The following is a 23,174-nucleotide window of genomic DNA, read 5'->3' as shown; positions in this document are numbered from 1 at the left end:
AGAAGGAAGTCATACTGACCAATCCTTTTTCTGGAATAAATGTAGTATTCATAAAGGGCCACAGAAAACAAATTGGGGCAGCGGGGTATGAGGAAGAGAGGGGCTAAGAGAAGCTCTGATTTGATATGCTGGCGACAGGCAGGGACGACAGAATGGAAAGGGGGCGGCCTCCTGATTGTACAGATCGTACAAAAGGTGCCCCTTCCAGGTGGCTGCAGCCTGGTCCAGGACACATGCTGGTGACATGCCTCCCTGTCCAGGAGGTCTCATGCAATGCACAGCCGGGGTCCCTGCATTTGGGCGCCAGGTGTGTGTTGTCAGAAGGTCTAGGAGGACTGCAGGGTGCAGAATCGGGAAGGCGATACGTGGCACAGGTGACGCCGAGCTTTCTGAGTGGGACTCGCTGTTGAGGAGCGATACGGGAGCAAGAAGGCTGGCCACGTGTTTATCTAAAGATTTTTTTGGTGGAACAATGGGAAGTAGGAATTCAAAGAGATAATGAAGATGTTAGTGCCACTTTCCCACAACGTTAGTGCATGTCGTCACTATACCTTAAAATGTAAACTAAGGGAGCTGAGTCCATGTGATGCTTTGTGAAAACAAGTATGTGCACGTCTGCTCTGGACCCAGCATGTGCTGGGGCACAGTTGTGATGCCCATTCAGTAAGGACCCCAATGAGGCTCACTCCAGCACAAGAGTGTCCACCCTCCCTCGAGCAGTGTTTGCTGGGTGTCGGGGTCATCGTCAACATGGCAGACACTGTCCTGCCGTGTGGAACAGCTCAGCAAGGTGGCCAGTGCACTGTGATGGATGCTGATCTGAGCAAGTCTTAAAATATTAGGGACACACTTTTCCCGAGATCAACAAGTCTCTGTGTGTGAAGCTCTGTTAACCAAAATAGTCTTGGGTTAGGGAAGACCAGGTGGGCATTGTGATTTTTCAGTTCTTAGCAGAGGAAACCAGGGCATCAAAAAACTTCCCCAGAACACTCAGAAGTGTGAGAAAGTCATTAAAAGCTGGTTTTCAAACATCAGTGGTTCTCAAAGTGCAGCCTCTGCCCCAGCAACATCCTCACCACCCTGGACCTTGTTAGGAACACAGTCAGTGTCTAGGTGTGGGATCCGGAGGCCTGTGGTTCGAGAAGCACCCCAGGGATGCTGCTCAGCGCTCAAGTTCTAGAAGTGCTGTCCCCACCACTGTGCATGCACCTGAAACTAAAACAAAATAATATTGAATGTTAACTGTAATTGAAAAAAACTTTTAAAAAATATTTGATCTTAAATTTCCACTGCTATTTATTATTCTTTTTTTTCAATTACAGTTTTTATTCTAAGAGGACATAATAAAAAGGTTAATAGTCTCTCAAAAAAAATAAAAATAAAACATAAATTGTTTTAAAAACAAGTGCTGTCCTATGCCAGGCTGCCCATCACAGAAGAAAAAGCCAGATGTCCTGCATATGGACCTGGGACCTGGCACACTTCGCAGAAAGGTGTTGTTAAGGGGTGAAAAAGGAGATCAGAGGCAGCTGCAGAACACCCTGTGGGAGAAGAGGTCTCTTGGTGCTGTAGGGGAATGAAATAGATGCCTTCCTCGAAGGGCGAGGACATGTCACGAGGGCCTGGTGCTTGTCCAGTTCCACTCAGAGAACAAAGCTGTCTTGATTGTCCTGGCCTACAGCAGCCGTAGAAATTCCTGGAACTGAAGAAAGAAGGAGCAAAAATCTCAGCACGGGGTAGAACCGTTTTATCTGCTTTGTGAGAACATAAGCCTGTGTGCGTGTATGTTCTGGAGCCTTAAACCATGGCCGTGACCCTACTTACCCGGCCAGCGTGGGCGCACCGGCTGCAGTTTCCTTCACCCTGGCGGGATTTTAACCAAGGACCCCGTGAGGAAGGAACTCATCGTGGGCGCGCCCGACGTGTGCGTCTCATCACCTGCTTTGGAGAAAGAACAGAGACATGGAGATGCATGAAGGTGGTGAATTATTAACCACACTTGGTTCAGCTGGAATTTCATTCTGACAACAGAAAAGTGCTGTTGGCAGTCACCATGACCATCGAGAGCATCTGGAAAAGCAAGAAGAAGAAGATAACGAACCGTATGGGAAATAACGAGGAAATCAGAGAAAGATCAAGCCGCACCACGTAACAGTGGAAAGTCAGTACCGGTGTCAATTCCCCAAGTGGAAGGGAAACCTTGAAACAGAGGAAATTAGAGTGTGCTGTGCAGGGAAGGGGTAACACAACTAATACCCTTTGAGCAAAAAGTATGTGCTAAAGGGATTTTAATTTTTAATAGTTTCAAGAAAAAGCCAGTGTAAAACATTTGAAATGGCCTCAGGTTAGATAAATACCCAGAAAAAAAAAAAAAAAATGCTAACAATTTCAATATGTATATGGTCCTAAATGTCACAGGCTCTTTTAAATATCAGAAATATTTTTGCCAGAATAATACAAATTTTTAACATTTCTTGAGAGTTTGCTCTGTCAGGCGCTGCTAAGCACCTTCTATAACTTAGCCCTGTGCTCCTCCCATGGACCCTCTGGAGTAGGTACTGGGACAGCCTCCAGTGTGGATGGAGAAACTGAGGCACAAACCGATTGCTTGCCGCCCCAGGGCTGGTATGTGCTGTTATGGCCTGATGGCCAACAGACGGCTGCAGAGCCAGAATGAGGACCACCAGCCTGTCAGCTCAGGTCCTACATGCAGTGGTGCTACAGGGCCCCCAGGATGGGACGGAAATGCTGGGCGGAGGGAGACCCCTGGGCAGCCAGGAGCAGTATGTACTTGGCACAGACCTAAGCTTCTCACCCAGGAGGAATTTCCTCTTCCATTTCCTCTTCTTTATTTAGTTTATATTGTTTAACATTTATAAAAACATTTCTGAAAATCTTTGGGGTATCACTACCTTCCCTCATAGGGGCGCAATAAAAATTTAAGGGGGTAAATTAATTTTCTTGTCATCGTTGAAATTTTACAAGACCATTTAAAATTACACATATATATTCATTCCAGCAGTTATCAGCCTTTTTTCTTGCCCACACACACTTGAAGGATACACCTTCTTCCATCAAAACTGATTTTATTTCAGCCCTGGTTGCGTGGCTCAGTTGGTTGGAGCATCGTCCTGTACACCAAAGGTTGAGGGTTCGATTCCCCATCAGGGCACATACCAAGGCTGTGGGTTCCATCCCTGGCTGGAGTGTGTATCGGAGGCAACCGATCGATGTTTCTCCTCTCTCTCTCTAAAAATCAACAGAGACATATCCTTGGGTGCGGATTTAAAAACTGATTTTATTTCAAAAGGGGGTATAGTACCACATTACGCCAACTCTGTTCCAGGTAAAATGGGACCATGAGGTTCCCAGCACGCCAGGAGAGAATGGGAATTCTGTTACACCAACAGTGTAGTCACACAGGAAAACGTTTTCCTCAGAGGAAACTGGAAGCAGTGGATCATAAAAAGCATATATATAGTCTCTGGGAGCTTGAATAAATCAGTAATAATTATTTTTAGAGGTTATCAGATAGTTAATTTGGGGAGACTTACAGGATACTTAAAGCAAAAATTCTCTTAGTCAAATGCTATGTGTCTAAACATTATCTAGATGCGGTAATGCTGACCAAAGGCAGAGTGTATAAATAAAAATGGTAGCCAACATTTTATTCATAACCATTGAAGGAGCAACTAAAAGTGAAATTAAAACGTTCTCTAAATTGGTGTTTTGGGATTTGCTGATGGCATGGACTTTTAGCAAGAGGCTGTCCAGTTTTCAGCTTCTGAGTATGCAGAGATTATGTAAAAGAGTAGGAACCCCTGTGCTCAACCAGACAGTTCCCGGCAGAACTGAGAAAGGTCTGTGCTGTGCTGTGCTGTGCTGTGCTGTGCTTGCTGTGCTGTGCTGTGCTGTGCTGTGCTGTGCTTGCTGTGCTTGCTGTGCTGTGCTGTGCTGTGCTGTGCTGTGCTGTGCTTGCTGTGCTGTGCTGTGCTGTGCTTGCTGTGCTGTGCTGTGCTGTGCTGTGCTGTGCTGTGCTGTGCTGTGCTGTGCTTGCTGTGCTGTGCGGGAGGGTCTACCTCTTCCTCACCCACTCTGGTGCCACTTCTTTGTCCTCCCTGTCCCCATGACTAGAATGAGTTCCAACACTCCCGTCTCCCAGCCACCCCACCCGAGGAAGCTGGGGACTGCTTTTGACCAGGTGGAGGATCACCGAGTCCTGCAGCCAGGCAAACCTCACGGAGTCTGTGCGTGTGCTGGTGTGTTTTGTGGGAGTGGTGGGGTTGAGCTGTTGGCAGCTGGCAAAAGTCCACAAGGGTGGATAAATAGAAGCCAGGGGCCCAGCTCCCATCGGTTGGCCTTAGAGACTCTGGCAAAGCACACATCCAGTGTTCAAGAAGTAGGAGTCTCAGACAGGAGCTCAGGATGGCTTCATTCAGTCAATGGGATTTGTGACCTTTTCTGTAGGAGTTGGGAGAAGTGAACATGGCAAAGACAAGAGGCTGCTTTCCAGAGCCAGGTATGAGGTGAGGGCGGAGATGATGAGGCAGTGAGCCTGTGGCCTTGGTCGCCCATTTTCTCCTGCCAGAGGACGAGATTGGAGCAGGCAGGCAGGAGAGGCTGGGTTCCGGGAAGGGTTGGTTGGACTCAAACAAGCTGCAAATACAGAGGCACCAGCAAAATTCCATTTAGAAGAACATAAACCCTTTCTTTGTCCCTTCTGCCCACTTATTTCTTCCAATTTTTAAAAAAATATTTTAGGCCTTTTTTTTTTCTTTTTCAATTTGAGAGAGAGAGGAAGGGAGAGAGAGAGATAGAAACATCAATGAGAGAGAATATCGATTGGCCACCTCCTGCATGTCCCCCACTGGGGATCAGGCCCACAACCTGGGCATGTGCCCTGACTGGGAATCGAACTGGTGACCTCTGGGTGCATGGGTTGACGCTCAAACACTGAGCCACACTGGGCAGGCATCTTCCAATTGTTTTTCAACATCACATTTATTTTTATCATTTGCACCAATGCTAGATTAATTCCCCTACAGCGCTACATCTCAAACACCCTATGTGCTACATACTTTCTGATGCCTGGTAATTGCTTACATGGAAAAGAACAGGAGGAAGAAGAGGACAAGGAGGGAGGAAGTAGAAAGAACAAACCCAGCTACAGAATATTTCTGGGGAAGTCCTAGTCTTCATCTGTTTACAATATTCACTGAGAAACATTTAAAATTTATCCCAGTGTTACACATTCAGAATTGCTAGCTCCAAACACATCTTAAGTTTTGACTTAATTCTGCCTGGCCAAAACCTAAAGCATCAATAGAATATTTGCTCAATGCATCACCATGATCGGCATCTTTTTCACCTTCCAGAAAGAGGTAATGGTTACCGTTAGTCCCTTGGAATAAATCTCAATAGAGAATGTTGGAGGCTAGGGAGGCCTTGGTCCATCCGCCGCCTGCTCTCACACCCTCTGCAGATGTGAGGAAACTAGGGCCTGAAGGGTTAGGTGACTCCCACAGTCACAAAACTGATATATAGGCCCAGAGCTCCTGATATATTTCCTCCATGATTTTTCTATAGTAGAATAATTATGGAGCTTATGTATACATTATTTTAAAAAACAACAGAGCCAAAGGTATGAGTTTATGTGACAGATAAATTAGTGGGATGGCCACTTAAATGAAATAAATCCTTGTTTTAAAAAGAGATTTGCAAGAAGAGTTCATTTGTCTTAGGAAAACTTTGGGGTTTAACCATCCTAAGAACTAACTTTTATTTGATTTCATGATACTCATCTCCCTAAATTACTAAGTTTAACTCCAATCATGAACTTGACAGCTAATTCACATCCATTTGCTATCTCTTGACCTGAACCAACCTTTTTATATACCAAACAGAACTAAAGTTTCTTTAAAAATCCAAGTGAAAGCTTACCTACTGGAATCAAGACTATATTTTTGTAAGAGCTTTGAACTGGAAACAAAATATTCTCCCAACTGGTATTCAGTTCTAGACTTTAATTTAATTGGTTTATTTGGAGAACCTTATCAGAATTTCATATTCACTGTGATACTTGGTAGAACCCCAAAATGTCAATAGCTAGAATCACCTCTTTAAATCAGAAGCACCCTTCATGCAGTCTAAGACTTTTTTCATATACATATTCAAGGAAGCTTCATCTCTACAAATCCCTTCATGATCCTTCTGCCCCATCCACATGATGCCCTTCCTTCTGCATTGGGTAACCTATCTGACAGAAGCTCTTATCTCTAAAGCATTTATTAGTCTACATATTTTTCTCACCTGGCAGGTTGAGCATGCTCAGTACACCTTTATTGCGTGAATGATGTAATGTTGCATCACATGAAAGTATGCCTGTGTACACTAAGTGCTAAAACTAAGTCCTTCAGAAAAAACAAATGACTGGAAGATAAAATTAACAGAGTGTTAGCAGTTAATCTTATTTCCCTTCTGTATTTTTCATGAGTAAATGTTATCATGTAATTTACAGAGGATGGGCATGCTTTAATGAAGGGAATGCGAAGCTGGCATTTTATCAGGACAGGTGTTAGATGAATTAGCAGGAAGGCAGCCCAGGTGGTATCCTGTCTGTGTCGGATCCTTCAACTGGGTAGAAGGAATGCTTAGTTTTATTCTTAAATGTCAAGGAAAAAATATCAACTTCATAGTACTATGAAAGGATCAAGTATTGAGTTTTAATTACTGATTCTATGGAGTTACAGGCTACAGCAACTAAGATGTAAAACAGACCCATGAATGTACATCAGATGGGCTTGAGACTTAATAATAGAATAAATAATAGAAAAAGCAGGCACACAGACAAAGGTGGGAAAGTGTCTGAGAAGCAACATGTTATTATGAAACCATAAGGTGTCGTGGTCTGAAAGGCACGAGGCTGGGGGAGCAGGTCGGGTTCTCGGTTCGTTGCCACTGCCACCAGGCGCCGAGGAACAGCCATCTAGTGGCAGCAGTTAGAAAAACAGAGAAAATGTTTCCTGGTGTAGTAGCATTGTTTATGTGATGCGAGTGGGAACATGGTTCCATGTAAATAAATTTTAACTCTTTTAAGAGTTAACACTTTATTGTAGCTATTTGGTGGATATCTTTCTAAAATATATTTTTGTGCTTTTTAAACAGTAATATAAACTAGTGTAGTGGAGAAAATTACCCTGCTCTAGGAGTCTAAAGACCAAGTTCCAGGTCTGCCCCTGCCTTGGTGTCCCTCCAGAAGGCATGTCGGGGCGCAGCTCATCTGCTGTGCACTGTGGGGCCGGCTGAGTGCAAATCAGAGACCACTCTGACTCTGAAGTTCAGTTTTGTAACTTTGCCTGTTCTTGGTGAGCGATTTGAGGGTTTTCATTATGGCATCAGGCATGTCCGTGTTACAAGAGTGTGAACCTTCAAAAGGGTTCGTGGTGTGTGAAGTCCTGGACCTACCTGATGGAGGCGGGACGCCTGTGCCGTCTCCCCCGAGTCAGCGTGCCCCTCGCTGCTGAACGCCTCCCCCTCCCTGTTTGTGGCCTGGGGCCTTCTAACGTGGACCGCTGTCAGAGGAGGACCTCAGGGAAGGCTCTGAAGAAAGCCTGTGTTATCAACAGATGGCTTCTGTAACTTCGTGTTATTCAGTCAGAAGCTTTTTCACTAAATTTCTAGTTCTTGCTATTTTGTAGAATAATTGAGGCCAGAGGGTAAGTGACCTGTATGTGTATCCATGTGGAGGTTTGAAGTTTTAAGGACTGAAACAGCATGCTGCTCAGGTTGTTTGAGGTTGGAGAACCCTTGCACTGGTGTCCTCAGCTCTCAAGTGGAAAGTTAGTTTGGGTTGTATCCAGATAGAAACCTGTGCACAGCACATAGGGGTGACAGTGTCTGGACCAGCAGGTGGGCAAATGTGTAGCAGTCTGGAAGGAAGGGGAACTTGGGAGCAAAACACATCTTCCACTGAAGGTGGGCAGTGGCTATAGCCGAGGAAGCACTAGGTACATGGGTGGGTGAGTGCCCACAAGGTGATTGGAAGGGGCCCCACCCACCGTTGAGGGTCAGCCCCTGGTGGGGAAGAGAGCAGTGCAGGGGGACCAGATTGGGACAAGAGGTCAAGGAGGGTTTTTGTCTTCTCTGGAATTTTTAAGTAGAGAATGGATTTATGTGTGACTTGCTTAATTAAACAAACATTAATTTTCTAGCCCTGGCCAGTTTTGCTTAGTGGTTAGAGCATCAACCCGCAGACCGAAAGGTCGCTGGTTCAATTCCCCCTCGAGGGGCACATACCTGGGTTGCAGGTTCAATCCCCAGCTCCGGTCAGGGTCCTGTGGGAAGCAACCAATCAAGGTGTCTCTCACATCGATGTTTCTTTTCCTCTTTCTCTCCCTCCCTCTCTTTCTCCCTTCTCCCCTTCCTTCCACTCTTTCTAAAAATCAATGGAAAAAAATATCCTTGGGTGGAATTAACAAAAAAAAAAAATTAATTTTCTAGCCAAATACTTTGACTCCAGTTCCCTCAGCTGTAACCCTCTGCCAGTGGTAGTCCTGCCTCTGACTATGGCTGGGATGACCTCGGGGGAACCAGGCAGGGACCCTGCACAACCCTACAGCCAGTTGCCATGTGCAGTATCTCTGTGCAGTCTTCCACCGCCTACTGGAAATACTGACCCATCGAACTCTCATACAGTCTCTGGCTCCTTGGCTCAGATCGTCGATATTTCTGCTGTGAAATGTTTGTGCTACAAACATGCTCAGTCCAGTTCAGTTTTCATTGCCAGGTGCGTTAAATGAAAAGGGTTGTGGATTTCAGAAGCTTTTGGATTCTGGAATTGTAAATAGGTACTGTGGACCTTCCAACCCTGTGAACATGTTTGGAAGAAGGCCTCCAGGTGAACCTGTCCATTGGCCTTGGGGGCGAGAGGTCCACCAGCGGGGAAGAAATGAGACTTCCGCTCAGCGGTGCTCTGTTTGCCTTGATCTGCCCTTTGCCTCCTGCAAGGGCTTGCAGACTAAGCAGGACCAATAGAGACATTTAGGTTCGCCCGTATTCTTTCCACAGATGCCCTGCGACTCACGGAGCCACAGCTTAGAGTGATCACAGCCTGAGAATCTCGAATTGGACTGTCTGCGTTCAAATCCAGACCGTCCATTTTAATAGCTGCGTTATCTGGGCAGTGTACTGGACTTTCTTTGCAGTTTTCCCGTCTGTAAAAGAGGCATAATAATAGTACTACTGCATAATAAGCTTGGAAAAATTCCAGCTTTTGAAACTTCCCATTCCACCATTCTCTCCGTGGACTACTCCCTTTTCCCTTAGCCACAGCTGCTTCCAGCAGCCACTGCCAAGCTGTCTTCCAGAGCAGCCACTGTGGCTCTTACACCTCGTTAACCTTTTGTGGTTGCAGAAGTCGTCAAGGTCACTTTCTCACCATCCACATGTGAGCGTGCACCAGGCAGAGGTGACCTCCAGCTGCCTACCATGATCAGTGAGGCTCAGCTCGTTCCTCACAGATCCTGGGCCATTGGCTGCATTTTAATCTGCATGGTGTTATTACATTATGTACTTGTCAAGAGGGATTTCATTAAATTTTCATAATGTGGCCACACTGCACATTATCCAAACTAGAATAGCTGTCTCTGGGCTTTCTCACAGGCTGACAGTTCAATGCGTTCCTTATGACTTTGCAGCGAATTTAAACACACAGGGCGCGTTGTAAAACTTCAGTATCCTGTACATGTGCTTTGGGCTTGTGGCATTCTGGAACACCTCAGGAAGCATCGCTGGAACCGTGCCACCTGAACTTCAGTCTCCTGAGTGCCGTAGAGGCATGTGGGGTGTGTTTCTTTGCCCACTGAGGGGGGGGATGTGGGCTCCTGAGTCAGGCTGCCTGGGTTCAAATCCAACTCTGCTTTTAACAGCTCTGGAACCTGGACTATGTCCTTGAACTTTCTATGCCTGAGTTTTCCCATCTATGAAATGAGGATGATATTACTACCATATAACAAGCTTTAGAGGACCAGACCCATGGGAACCATGTAGAAGAGTGCCCGGTGGTTATAAATCCAGTTGTGGGGAAAGTGGTTTGCAGTGCAGTCTGCCCCTGGAGATGGGGATGTGCAGCTAATGGGGACTCCCCCATTCTCATGTGCCCAGATCTCCTGGGAGAGCCCTGCTTCTCTGCTTCGGTTCCTTCTAGTCGGATGTGCTGCTCATCAGACTCCATAATGTGCGGCATCCTCCACTCCCTGGGTCCTGTCTCTCCCGTCTTCTTATCTCATAAACAGCATTCTGGCTTTACCAGATTGCACCTCCCCAGACACAACATACTGTTTCATGGCCCTCTGCGTCCTCCTGGTCCTGTCCCCACACACGCCCCGTGACATGCTGTGTCTGACCAACACCTGCTCATCTCCCAAGACACTCACGTATATACCACCTCTGCAGAGCCTTCCCTGGCTACGCTGTACCACCCTTCCCAGAACCAGCCAGTCTCTTCTTTTACCCTCATGTGTCCCATTCTGTGCAGGCTGCTATCCAAATCACTTGGGGTGGGGGGAGATTACTTTGCTTATCTAACCTGTTTATTTACAGAGATCCCCTTCTGCAGGAGAGGTCAGTGTACACTTGGGATGTATTTGTACATATTATGTACAATGCTCAGTACATATTAGAAAAAAAATAATATGGTAAGCAAATAAATGTTTGAGCTCTAAAAGAGGGCCACACCCTTTTACATCCTAAGAGCACACCATGCATGTGTGAATGGTGCCATCACGCAACCTTGTCTATAAGCTTTGCGATTCTTAGAGGTGCTCTAGGAAGAAACTTGTTCACTCTCTTTTCTCATAAGGATGTTTATTTATTTTTATCAGTTTTTAGTTATCCAAATTCTGTTGTCTTTAGGCACAACTTGGGGGAGAAAGAACGAGTGATCAGGGTGACAGGCAGTCGAGAGCAGGGCAGTGACCCTGAGGCCTGGGAGCCCACGTGCCACTGGGCTGCACGGAGGCTTCCCGGTGCCACTCTGCTCTGTCTGTGGCTTCTCCTGAAGGGCAAGGCTCTGTGGGTCCTGATAAGAGGCTGTCCTTGCTGCTATTTAATACCTAGACTGATGGGATTTCAGTAACAAAAATGTCTGCCTTTTATGCCCAAAGCAGGGCTTTACCTTGAAGACAAAAAGACATCAAATACATATGGCTTTGTATTTCCTGGCATTGTCGCTTCCCATTCAGGGATCAAACTGGTCAGTGAGCAGCGTTAGGTTAAATGGAGGAGGAGGACTCCAGCTGCTGGGGACTGGAGACCCGATGTCTCCTTGTACATGACGTTCCCTTGTCTGTTTACTCTGCACCTGCACTGGATCCGCCCCCACACCCACCTGCTGCCTCCTGTCCCCCAGGCTTTGTTCTTCACCTGCGCTGCATTCCTTTATGGTGCTGATTTTCAAAATTTGTTTCCTGCTATGGACTTAGTCTCATGAACATTTAATATAAGTTCTTTTAAATTATTTTAAAAGGACTCCGTGTTCCCACATTGTATACCATATTTCATACTTCAGAGACCGCCTGCAGAATAACATGGGCTGTCAGATCAACACACACTGGTTTTCTGAGAGACCTTTCAGGCAGGTTTTCCTAAAGCGGCAAAGTATATTTCAACTACTCAGAAACCTGTCTTGGTAAAGAGGACAGCGGTTCTGCACCGGTGCTCACAATGTGGCCACGCACACCACCCCCGACAGCGTGCTCCCTGGTCCCACACAGGACACAGGGGAGCCAGCGAGGCCCTGCACTGTTGCTGGGCCCATAGTTATGTGGCTAGGAGGTGGCCTGTTACGTTGTGGAACGTCATATGGGGCATCTTAAAGTTGATGACACTTCTTAGCTGGCCTGAGTCTCTTTAGCCTCTGACCAACACCTAGGATTCTGCCATCACCCTCAACATCACCCTACTGCTCGAAATGGCCCACGCTCGGAGGGCTCTGCCCAAATCAGGACCTGAAACCTGCCATCAGAGAAGCAGAGTGACCTGCTTCTCATGTTTACCAACGTGATCAGACAGGTCAGAGTGGAGAAAATACAACACAGTGTAGCTTCGTTTCATAGTTGCGCGCGGAGTCCTGTGTGAGCCAAGGGAAGGTGTGTGAGCACTGACCATGTCCTGGGTCACAGAGCCAGCCCCGAGGAATACCAAAGAGGCCAGGAATACACTGTGTGTTATGATCAGGATGTAGTCAAATTAATTGCTAATGAAATAAGATTTCAACCTGACCACTACCCCCATCTCAAAACTTGTACATTTGGAAAAATCCTGGTAGAAATCACAAAATATTTAGAGTCAAATCACAATAAGAACTACATATCGAAATTTGTGAAATGCAGTTAAAATGATACTTACATGAAAATTCACAGAACTTATATGTATGTATGCATGAACAATAGACATGGACAACAAAGCTGGGAATGGGGCGGGGAGGGTGGGGAAGAGGGGTTACATCTGTAACAAAAATAAATTAATTAATTAAATTAAAAAAAGAAATTCAAAGCCTGAATTTATATATTAGAAAGGAAGAATTAAAGTTAATGATCTGTGTGTCCATGTCAAGAAATTAGAAAATGACGCTGAAGCCAAATAGATCAGACAGATGGGAACAATATAGATGAGCCATACAGAGGCTGGCATTTGGGTTTGGTTATTTCATGGTAAAGAAAAGATACGATAGAAGTATGGCTAGATGTTAATATCTATATTAGCATCTGTATTGATGTCTGTTATGATATATTCGGAATGTTTCTCTTCGCTTGCATTATAGTTCTCAAAATTAATTTGTAAAGACTACAGGCCAATAAAACAAACATTAACTTTGATTTTGATTTTGATTTTTTAATGAGTGCCTACAATTTGAAACATTATGTTTTAGCGGCTTTCCAATTGGCCTTCCAGATGAAAAGGCACGAGACTTTCTGATCCTTTTTAAGGCTTGGACCCTCACGCAGCCCACCTGAAGCGCACGTGGCTGCGCAGGAGGGACTCTGTCACTCTTGGAGAAGTCCCCAGGTCTCCAGCATGGATTCAAGTTCATATCAGACCATCCCAAATGTACCCGCAGATTCAGTGGGAATCTGCCTGGCTGTTTCTGCAAAATGAAGTCACAAGCAAGTAGAAACTTGATTTTTGTTCAAATAGGTAAGAGACAGACACAGTTATTAGATATCATGAGTGATGTGACTTTGCAATAAAAAATTTACACTGATAACTTTTTCCAGCCTCTGGATTACTTTCATTAGAGACTCCTGAGCTTGCAGGGCAGGTGATGGGTGGTTACAATGAAGACTTCTTATCGGTGCCAGTCATGACTCCTGATACCATGCAACTGAAATAAACTAGAGTAGTGGCTGGACCGACAAAGGATACGACTTTGATTTCCAGCTGTGTTCCAGCATGCCACAAGCCCAATCAGAGTGCCACCGTTTCATAAAGAAATTCTAAGGGAGCACAGCCCCACCCGTCCCGGGCGCCGTCTGGCTGCTCACACACAGGCAGAGCTGAGGACTTGCGGCAGAGACCACATGGCTCGACAGAGTCTGAAATACGGACTATTCGGAGCTGACCACGCTCCAAATGGGAACGTCGTTCTCTTTGACTTGTAAATGTTGTACTAAATGTAAACTTACAAAATGCATGGGTAATAAAACACTAGGTTTTTTTGTTTGTTTTTTTTCTTTATTGGCACTTTTCGCAAGATTTTATCCTAAAAGCGACTAAACAAGGACTCGGTTGCTACCCAAACTTGAAAACTGCTGTGTTACGGCAGAGTTCAGGGAGACGTGCCTGGCAGTGAGCAAGATGAAGACAATTCTGTAGGGAAGGCCTGTGAGTCTGTCTTCGAATCTCTGTGAACAGAAAAGAACTATCAGGTTCCTAGTATCAGGGGCATTTTTTTTAACTTAAAATTATCCTATTAATAACTAGTGGACATAGACAACAATGCTGGGGGGGGATTGGGAGGAGGGTGTCAATGGGGGAAAAAGGAGAAATATCTGTAACAAAAATAAATTAATAAAATTTTTTAAAAATAAACATTTGTTGTTGTGTATGTGACAAAATATGACAAATGCAGCCCTTCAGTGAATTGCTTAGACATGGTTTAGGAATACATGGTTATTTTTTAAAGTATATGGACTCTAATTTCTTGACAAAGTTGATAGGATGTTGTTCCTTTCTGCCACATTTTAAAAATCACAACTTTTATACTTTCTATAAGAAAATTAGCAACACTCCAGCACCCAGAGTCTTATTGCCTCTAATTGGGCTAGTGAGAGCCCTGAGTGCTCATGGGCTTGTATGGCATGAGGGTGGGAACAGCGCGACACCGGACATGCGCCGAACTCCTCGACGCCATCCACGATCGCAGGGCATTCACCGATTCCTCTGTGTCTCTGAAGGGTATTCCCGGAGTCCCTCCGGTGGCTGATGGCTACCCAGCAGTTTGAGTCTGCAAAGAAGTTGATCCTGCACTTCATACAGAAGAACTGCATGAACCCCGAGAGTGACATCAAAGGCGTGATGCCCGGTGAGTACCACCCAGTGGCCCCGTCAGCCCTGGGAGAGGTGCCCCGAGTCACAGAGCATTTCCCTGATGCTGGGGATGGTCTGGTTTACCAAGCAGCTGCCAGCTAGCTGTTTAATTTCTATGACGGTTTGTCTGCAGCTAGCCTAGGAACGTGGGTGAATTGAAATTCTCTCCACCCCATAGGAGTTGGGTCTTTCCTGACAAAAGTTTGCACAGTGGGGCCCCAACCAGAAGTGAGGTGTAAGCCTAATATGCACCTGGTCGGCAAGGCAGCATCTGGGAGGGGTAGAAAAGCCTGAGTCTGGCACCGCCCTGCCTGCCTGGCTGGAATGCCCGCAGAGTCCTGCCTGGGGATGCGGCCGGCTTCACACCTCTTTCCCAAGTATACCCTCCAGGGAGCCACTGCTGCCTTTACCTGTCATGACCTGTTTTGGAGGCAACTACAGAGGCAGATAAGCGAAGTGTTTCCACATGTGGGTTCAGAGCCACAGAATTCATGTGTGCTGGGACCATCAGCACCGGGTCGATCGGGCTTTCAAGCATTAGCTCCACGATATCACCAGGAGGCTGCTAAAATCCAGGCTCCCAGGCCCTCCCTGACACCCAGAGGTTCTGATCCAGTAAATTTAGAATAAGCCCTAAGAACTTGCACTTGTAGTAAACACTAGACCCAAGGTGCACAGACGTCCTTTTGACAGCCCCTGCTAGACCAGACCCAAGCTCCGACCCACTGTCCATGCCTGAAGCCCTGGTATCGATGGCACTTTGTTATAAATTTCCCAGGACAATAATCTGGAAGCCCTTGTCCCAGAGAGATATGCACATTTCCCACCATGATCTCAGAGTCGGTCCCACAGACATTTACTAAATGCCCGCCGTGTGCCAGGCAGTGTCTGGCGCAGAGAAACAAGAGCAAAGCCTTGCTCTGGAAGAGCTTGCAGTCAGGTGGGAAATCCGACAGTGAACAGTGAAATGTGTACTGTGTCAGGGGCATGAAAGCTGTAAGGAAAACCCGGAGAGTGGAGGGCTGGGGCGGTGGTGAGCTTGGGCCCAAGGTGACAGGTGAGCAGACACCTGAATGCAGTTGGAGGATGTGTCCGGTCCCAGTGGGAAAGGAGCACGAGTCAGGGAAGTGGGAGCACGCTGGCCAGGAAGGACTTCCATCCCCTCTCCCGTGGCTCCTGCACAGGCTGCTCACAGCCTCTGGACTCAGGAGATCTGGGTTCATCGTCCGTAGAAGTTCCCCAGATGCTGCTGCTGCTCAGCCAGGATGACATCCCTGCCTTGGCCTGTGCCCTGACCTAGGAGGTGGGGACAGCAAGGCTCGGCCACCTCCGCTTCAGCACAAGCAAGAGTTCAGGAGGCCTAGAGCCCGTGCTTTACTGGAATAAAGAGGGACATGGGCCAGTGTGCTTGCGGTGGAGACACTGGGTGCTGGGCCCTGCAGAGGTCAGCTGTGCCCCTTTCTCTCCAGCGGCAGTGAGCGGTCACTTTTCTAAAGGACTTGCAGATGTTAATTTACATCTAACATTTAATCCTAAATGGTTGACATGTATTAACTTCTATTTCTTCCCAACTTGAGTCCTATGAGGGAGGTGCTGTAATTATCTATGTTTGTGGGTGAGGAAACTGAGGCACAGAGAGGTTTAAGTGTCTTGCTAGAGGTCTAGGAAGGAGTTGAGCTGGGACTTGAACCCGAGAAGTGCAGCAGAATTGGCTTCCCTGGCTGCTCTGAGAGACGAGGACGAGCTCTGAACCCACTGTGACTGGAGAGGAATAAATATTGAATTAACTTTTCTCTTTTTGGGTCCTGTTTGCTGAGTTTGGAGTGTTCAGCCATCTTCCCCAAACTTCTCCAGGCCCCATTCATTAGGAGGTTAATGCTCTGGAGTTTTTCAGTATAATTTGTTGCTGGCATTTCCCTAATTAAATCACATGCTCTACTTCTTTCAGGTTAAAATACTGTAAGCTTGTTTTCTCGATCCAAATTGCACTCATTCATTTCCCTCCTAGTTTTGGAGGGAAATTAATTTTCTCCTTTCTTTGCTTATGAGTGTTGCCTGTGTTTATTTTTATGCTGGTGCCCCAGCAGGAGGCTGGCAGGGAGGCGGCTGGCACATGTGACTCCCTGCACTCGGGGGTGATCACAGCACCCCCTCCTGGGGTACCATTCACATCTGCCTCTGGCTCCTGCTCACTTCCCAGTGCTGGACGCACTGATGCTGGCGCCGTGGCAGATGCTGGCGCCGTGCTCAGGGGAAGACGGGTGTCTGTTTCACGTAAATCGTCCACTTCCAACTTCCTTAGGCTGGACTCGTTTTTGGAATCTTCTTCCCATGGCCTCACCTAATCCACCGGCCTGCACCTTAGTGTCCTCCTTCGCCTCTCACCTGCCTTCACTTCATCCTCACTGCCACCCTTCCCCCACACCACCACCTGTTCAGAGCTCTTCAGTGGCTTCCCAGGGCCCACAGGCTAGATCCCCAGTCCTGCAGCTGCTCTGAGAGCCTGTCTCGCCTCCTCCTGCCTCTCGCTGAGCCTTCACTGGGCTCTCAGAATGCACCCGGCACCTCCGTCGCAGGGCCTCGCACTGCACTTCCGTCCTCAGCCTTGGCTCCTCAGAAAGCCTGAACCTGGGCCCAGGCCAGCCCCCCAGCAGCGCCCCATCTCAGCTGCAGGCACTGACCTCGTTGCCAGCATCCAGCTGCAACGGTGGTTTGTGTAGCTCCTCAGGGCTTGTCACCCTGTGTCTGCACAACCTGGTTCCTGGTTCCCGGCACCAACTGAAGACCTGACTCCTAACAGGCATTCCACGAATAACTATGGGATAAAGGAAACGTGGCACCTGTGGTCAGGAAGGGGTAGGGCACTTTCTCATGGGAGTCAGCGGCAGTTGCTGGTTGTCGCCTGTAGTAGATGAGTGTCTCAGGTCTGGCTGTGGGTATGAGTGGAGGGGCGCTCCTGCCCGTCAGTGCATCCTAACCTTGATTCAGGCTAAAGAAAACCTCATGTTCCAAATTTTTCCATGTCCTTTCCTCTTTGAAGCAAATCTTCAGTTCATTGTTGAGAGTGGCAAATTTTCTCGGGGGAGTTTGCAGCTGAATCACCACAGATATCTGGATGCGCTCTGGGGTATCATTCTCACAGTGTCATTCCTACAGTCGCTAGTGTCACATGACGCGTCCAAGTACTGGCAGCTCTCCTTGTATCATAATGCCCAAGATTTTGAACATTTACTGCAGGAGTAGAGTCCTCTGGTTTCAGATGTGGCCACAGACTGCAGCCCGCTGTACAGAGAAATCGCGGAATAAGAGCTCAACCCTGTGCTCCTAGTAAGAGCAGCACTAGCGGTCGTTGGGCAGTGACCCCACCCGGATTGGCTGAAACATTTTATGTGCATCTGATCCTCATCAGAGCCTTAGGAGGTCGATAACCAGATCATCCCTGCTGTACATGTGAGAAAATGGGGCCCAGAGAAGCTAAGCATTTGGGAGCATTGTTTCCCACTCCCCAATTTCCCTCCACTGGAAGGAGCCAGCCCCAAGGAGGGAGAGTGAACTTGTTCCCCTCTTTTATCCTTGAGATTGGGCCACGTGCAGAGAGCGAGTCCTGTGTCCTCACACATCAGGCCCCCCTCTGGGCAGCGCCCCGGAAAAGCCAGCCTGGCCCAGCCTTGCCAGGACGGGCAGGTGAGTCTGTACGATGCTGGTACCCCAGCCTCGGGCCCTCCCAGCGACGGAGCGCGGACTCTGCCCTCCCTGCCTCACTCTTGATCCTCTCCGTCTGTTCGGAACCTGAGGTGAGAAAACAGGGGTCATGTATCAGGCCACCTCAGCGTCCCCAGCAATAAGTAATTTGTCCAAACTCATACCACTGACCAGTGATGAAACTAGCGTTGCGTCTACCCTCTCTTCATGCCACTTCCCACGCAGGGGCTTCCTGAGAGGGAGTCCAGAGTCAGCAGTGCCAGTCACTGTGGGAAACTTGGATAGGCTTTGGAGAGTAGGCTGTCTGAGGTGACTATGAAAACATCCCTGTAGACACTCAACTGTTACTTGCTTCTGAAGCAAACTTACTCGACTGACCAAGCACCACCATTTCTAAATCTATACTTGAGGGGTGAGGGCCACATAGAAGAGACAACAGGCTGCCATTCTACCTCTGGACATGGGCTCACTGGAGGTCTCACAGCCACTTTCTAGGAACTTTTGGTGCACACATTTTGTGATGACTCAGTAGAGGTGACTGCTGCCACTTCACCTCCTCCTCCTGCTCCTGCTCCTCCTCCTCCTCCTGCTTCTTCTTCTCCTGCTCCTCCTCCTGCTGCTCCTCCTCATTCTTCTCCTCCTGCTCTTCCTTCTCCTGCTCCTGCTCTTCCTTCTCCTCCTGCTTCTGCTCCTCTAGCTCCTCCTCCTCCTGCTTCTCCCCTTCCTCCCCTTTCTCCTCCTCCTGCTTCTCCTGCTCCTCTAGCTCCTCCTCCTCCTCCAGCTCCTCCTGCTCTTCTTGTTCCTTCTCCTCTTCTAGCTCCTCCTCCCCCTGCTCCTCCTCATCATCCTGCTCCTCCTGCTCTTCCTGTTCCTTCTCCTCTTCTAGCTCCTCCTCATCATCCTGCTCCTCCTGCTCTTCCTTCTCTTCTTCTACCTTTGGTATTCCCTTCCCTCCCTTCTTTTTTGGTCTTTTCTTGTTTTCCATTTCTATAACTGATGTATTCCCAGTTTTACCAGGAATGCATTGTGTACACAAATATAAAAAGCAAAGCCAGTTTATCTCACATCCCCATCCAAACGAATGCAAGTGACCTCAATGTGTGTTTTCCCTGAATCTCCGAGGCTGCCCTGGAGTGGCATACCACTGTCTACACCCTCTGCTGTTTTGGGGGAGCATGCTCTGGCCTCTCCCCTGGATCTCTAAATGACGGAGAGGTCATGACACTTCCAGTGTGTCCGCAGGCACACCTTCCCTTCCGCAGTCAGTGTTGAGAGGCTGGGACAGACCGGGTCAGCTGGAGCACTGAGGTCCCTGCAGGGCTTCAGCGCTTCCTTCATTTGGTTCTTATAACTGTACTCCGAGACCTCCGGTCAGGATGGTGGGTAGGTAAGCACGGTCCTTGCCTCCTCCCACAACCACTTCAAAATTACAACTAAACTACAGCACAACCATCCTTCAGAACCACCTGAAATCGAGCTGAATGGAAGTCCCACAACTGTGAAATTAAAGAAGAAGCCACATGGAGACTGGTAGGAGGGGAAGAACTGCTGGGCTGGTCCCACACCCATGTGTGGCAGATAAAAATCAGGAGAATACCTTGGCTGTGAAGATCCTCCCTGAGGAATGAGGGGTCCCCATCCCACATCAGGATCCCAGCTCAGAGTTCCAGGGTTCCAGGAGAAGAAGTCCCCATAACTTCTGGCTGTAAAAAATCCAGTGGGAACTGAGGCTGAGGGAGGTTGAGGCTACTGGAGCCCCAGGAAGTTCTTAAAGGGCCCACACAGACTTACTCAGACCAGCTCCCTCTGGACTCCAGCATGGGGGAGGCAGCTTGAAAGGCACCAGAGACATACCAACAAGAACTCAGTTGTTTGGCATGGGGGCAAGAGCTGGAGAGGCATCTTTCTCCCAGACAGACATGCTGGCAGAGGCCGTTGTTCCTCTGGTGAACCCTTCCCCTGGGTAGCAGGCGGCTGCCCTATTTGGGACTCCAGCAACCTGGCTCACACTGTTTGCCCCGCCCTGGTGATTCCCTGAGGCCCTGCCCCACCCAACTTTTGGGACCACCCAAGCTGTTTCCAATGGCTTTACCATAGGATTGGCCTGTCTTGGATCCTGCTTCAGATTTTTCTAAAATCTCTCAGACAAGCAGTATCTGGTCTCAGCAAGCCCTATACGTCTCATTAAGTGATCCCAGGCCTGGCACTAGGAGCAGCCAGCCTTGGTTCACAATTTGGCTGTTTTGGGGCACCTCCAAGCCCAGCACAAGAAGCAGCCATCTGCGGATCACTTTGTAGCTTATGCCAGGTGGCCCCGGGTAGAAAACAGGCAGTGGCTGACCTGGCCCCAGAGCCAGCACACCCAGTGGACAGCTTCAGACCATGTCAAAGCACCACCACTCAACCACCTCCACAAGTGACACACTCAATGAGTGGACTCAGTGGGTACCAGAACCCTGCTGAAGTAAGTCTTGCTCCGTGTGGTGGGCCCATGCACAGCTGACCCTCCAAGGTAGTAAAAGGCCAGTGGTCAGTGGGCATAGCCAGTCCTTGCAGCTGGTCAGCCTGAGTAAATCCCTCCCATCAACATGCCAACAGCAATCAAGACTCAATTACATCAGAAGGGTGTATAGTCCACACTAGGGGTACACCTCAAGGGCCCAGCTGGGGTGATCAGGGAGACTGTGCCACTGGACCCTACAGGACACCTACTACAACAGGCTACCCTACAAAGCCTAGGAGACATAGCAACTCTACCTAATAAATAGAAACAAACACAGGGAAGCAGCCAAAATGAGGAGACAACAAAACGTGTCCCAAATGAGAGAAAAGAACAAAATCCCAGGAAAGGAACTAAACAAAATGGAGATAAGTAATCAATCAGATGCATAGTTCAAAACACTGGTTATAAGGATGCTCAAGGAACTTAGTGAAAAGTTCAAGGAACTTAGTGAGAACATCAACAACATAAAAAAGGACCACTCAGAAATGAAGGATGCAGTAACTGAAATAAAGAATAATTTAGCCCTGGTCGGTTTGGTTCAGCGGTTGGAGCGTTGGCCTGCAGACCAGAGAGTCCTGGGTTCAGTTCCCGCTAGAGGCACGTACCAAAAAAAGAATAATTTACAGAGAATCAGTAGTAGAGTAGGTAAAGCCAAGAAGCAAACCATCAATTTAGAATATAAGGAAGGAAAAAATAGCAAAAAGAAGAAAGAATCCAAAAAAACGAGGATAGTGTAAAGAGCCTCTGGGACAACTTCAAGCGTGCCAACATTTACATCATAGGGGTGCCAGAAGGAGAAGAGAGAGAGCAAGAAATTGAAAACCTATTTGAATAAATAATGACAGAAAACTTCCCTAATTTGGTGAAGAAAACAGACATACAAGTCCAGAAAGCACAGAGTCCCAAACAAGATGAACCCAAAAAGGCTCACACCAAGACACATTATCATCAAAATGCCAAAGGTTAAAGACAAAGAAAGAATCTTTTTTTTTTTTTTCTTTTTTTTTTTTTATCCTCACCCGAGGACATTTTTCCTTTTTTTGTTCAGGTAGAGTGGGAGGGAGAGAGAGGAACAGAGAGAGAGAGAGAGAAACATCGATGTGAAAGGAACACATCGAGTGGCTGCCACCCGCACAACCGACCAGGGCCGGGGACAAACTGCAACCGAGGTACGCGCCCTTAGCGGGAACGGAACCCGGATCTCTCAGGACTGCAGGCCGACGCTCTAACCACTGAGCCAAACCGGCCAGGGCTAAAGAAAGAATCTTAAAAGCAGCAAGAGAAAGGCAGCTAGTTACCTACAAGGGAGTTCCCATAAGACTATCAGCTGATTTCTCAAAAGAAACTTTGCAGGCCAAAAAGGAGTGGCAAGAGATATTCAAGGTGATGAAAAGCAACGACCTACAACCAAGATTACTCTATCCTGCAAAGCTATTATTTAGAATCGATGGACATATGAATAATTTCCCAGACAAGAAAAATCTGAAGGAGTTCATCACCACCAAACTGTATTATATAAAATGTTGAAGGTCTTCTTGAAGAAGAACAAAAACATGAACAATAAAATGACAATTAATACATATCCATCAACAATTAAATCTACAAACAAAATAAGTAAGCAGAACAGAAACAGACTCATAGATACAGACAACTTTTTGTTGCTTGCCAGATGGGTGGGGGCTGGAGGGATGGGTGAAAAAGATGAAGGAATTAAGAAGTACGAATTGGGTGTTAGACTGATGAACCTCAAAGGGAAGGGGGTGGGAGGGCGGGATGAGATAAACCAAAGAACTTCTATGCCTGTATACATAATCAATAGACACAGACAATAGTGTGGGGAAGGCAGGAGAGGGGCAGGATTGGGAAGGAGGGGGTCAATGGGGGGAAGAAAGGGGGAGGGGACATCTGTAATACAGTCAACATAAAGATAAGTTTTTAAAAAGTACTCTGAGGTGGGAACATTGTCCTACTTAACAGATTAGAAACTGAGGCACAGAGCAACTAAGTAACTTTCCCAAGGAACCTCCCTCCACAAAGAAGCCAAAAGCTGGAACTCTGCTGAGTCTGTTGATCCCTCGCTGCCCCCAGGTCAGGAATGGAGACCTGCCAAAGCAGTGCCTCTGGTTGTACATCACAGGGACTGGCTGAAATGCAAAGGCACAGGGGCAGAAAGGGCTGCAGAATGAGGAGGGGCCTGGCTGCTGAAGTAGGAGGCTTGGATGGAAGATTCCTAACTTCACTCTATTTGTTTTTTGTAATGTTTCTAATGGCTCGAAATCACGAGGGTTGAAGAGCTCAGGCAGAGAGCAGGAGAGGAATCGCTTTAACAGCTGTTTCCTTGATGCTCAGAGTCTCCAGCTCTCGGTGCCCCCGCCCCGCACCC

At 47.5% G+C, this 23,174-nt stretch overlaps 1 protein-coding gene across 16 annotated transcripts in view; it reads left to right on the top strand.

The window, feature by feature from the left end:
• Positions 1-23,174, top strand: part of SLC22A23 (solute carrier family 22 member 23) — a 180,330-nt gene that overhangs the window by 134,579 nt on the left and 22,577 nt on the right. For 15 of the 16 annotated variants that reach the window (XR_004958894.1, XM_036255903.1, XM_036255894.1 and 12 more), the window contains one exon: positions 14,454-14,581. Coding sequence is in view for 15 of the 16 variants with exons in the window: in XM_036255903.1 (XP_036111796.1) it covers positions 14,454-14,581 (128 nt within the window). In the remaining variant the exon portion in view is untranslated. Of the gene's footprint in view, positions 1-14,453; positions 14,582-18,164; positions 18,290-23,174 lie in introns of those variants that run through there. The other variant, XM_036255904.1, reaches the window with a different exon arrangement.

Source organism: Molossus molossus, unplaced genomic scaffold (genome assembly GCF_014108415.1).
Source record: "Molossus molossus isolate mMolMol1 unplaced genomic scaffold, mMolMol1.p scaffold_m16_p_12, whole genome shotgun sequence".
NCBI lineage: Eukaryota > Metazoa > Chordata > Mammalia > Chiroptera > Molossidae > Molossus > Molossus molossus.
This window is presented reverse-complemented; position numbering and strand designations above follow the sequence as displayed.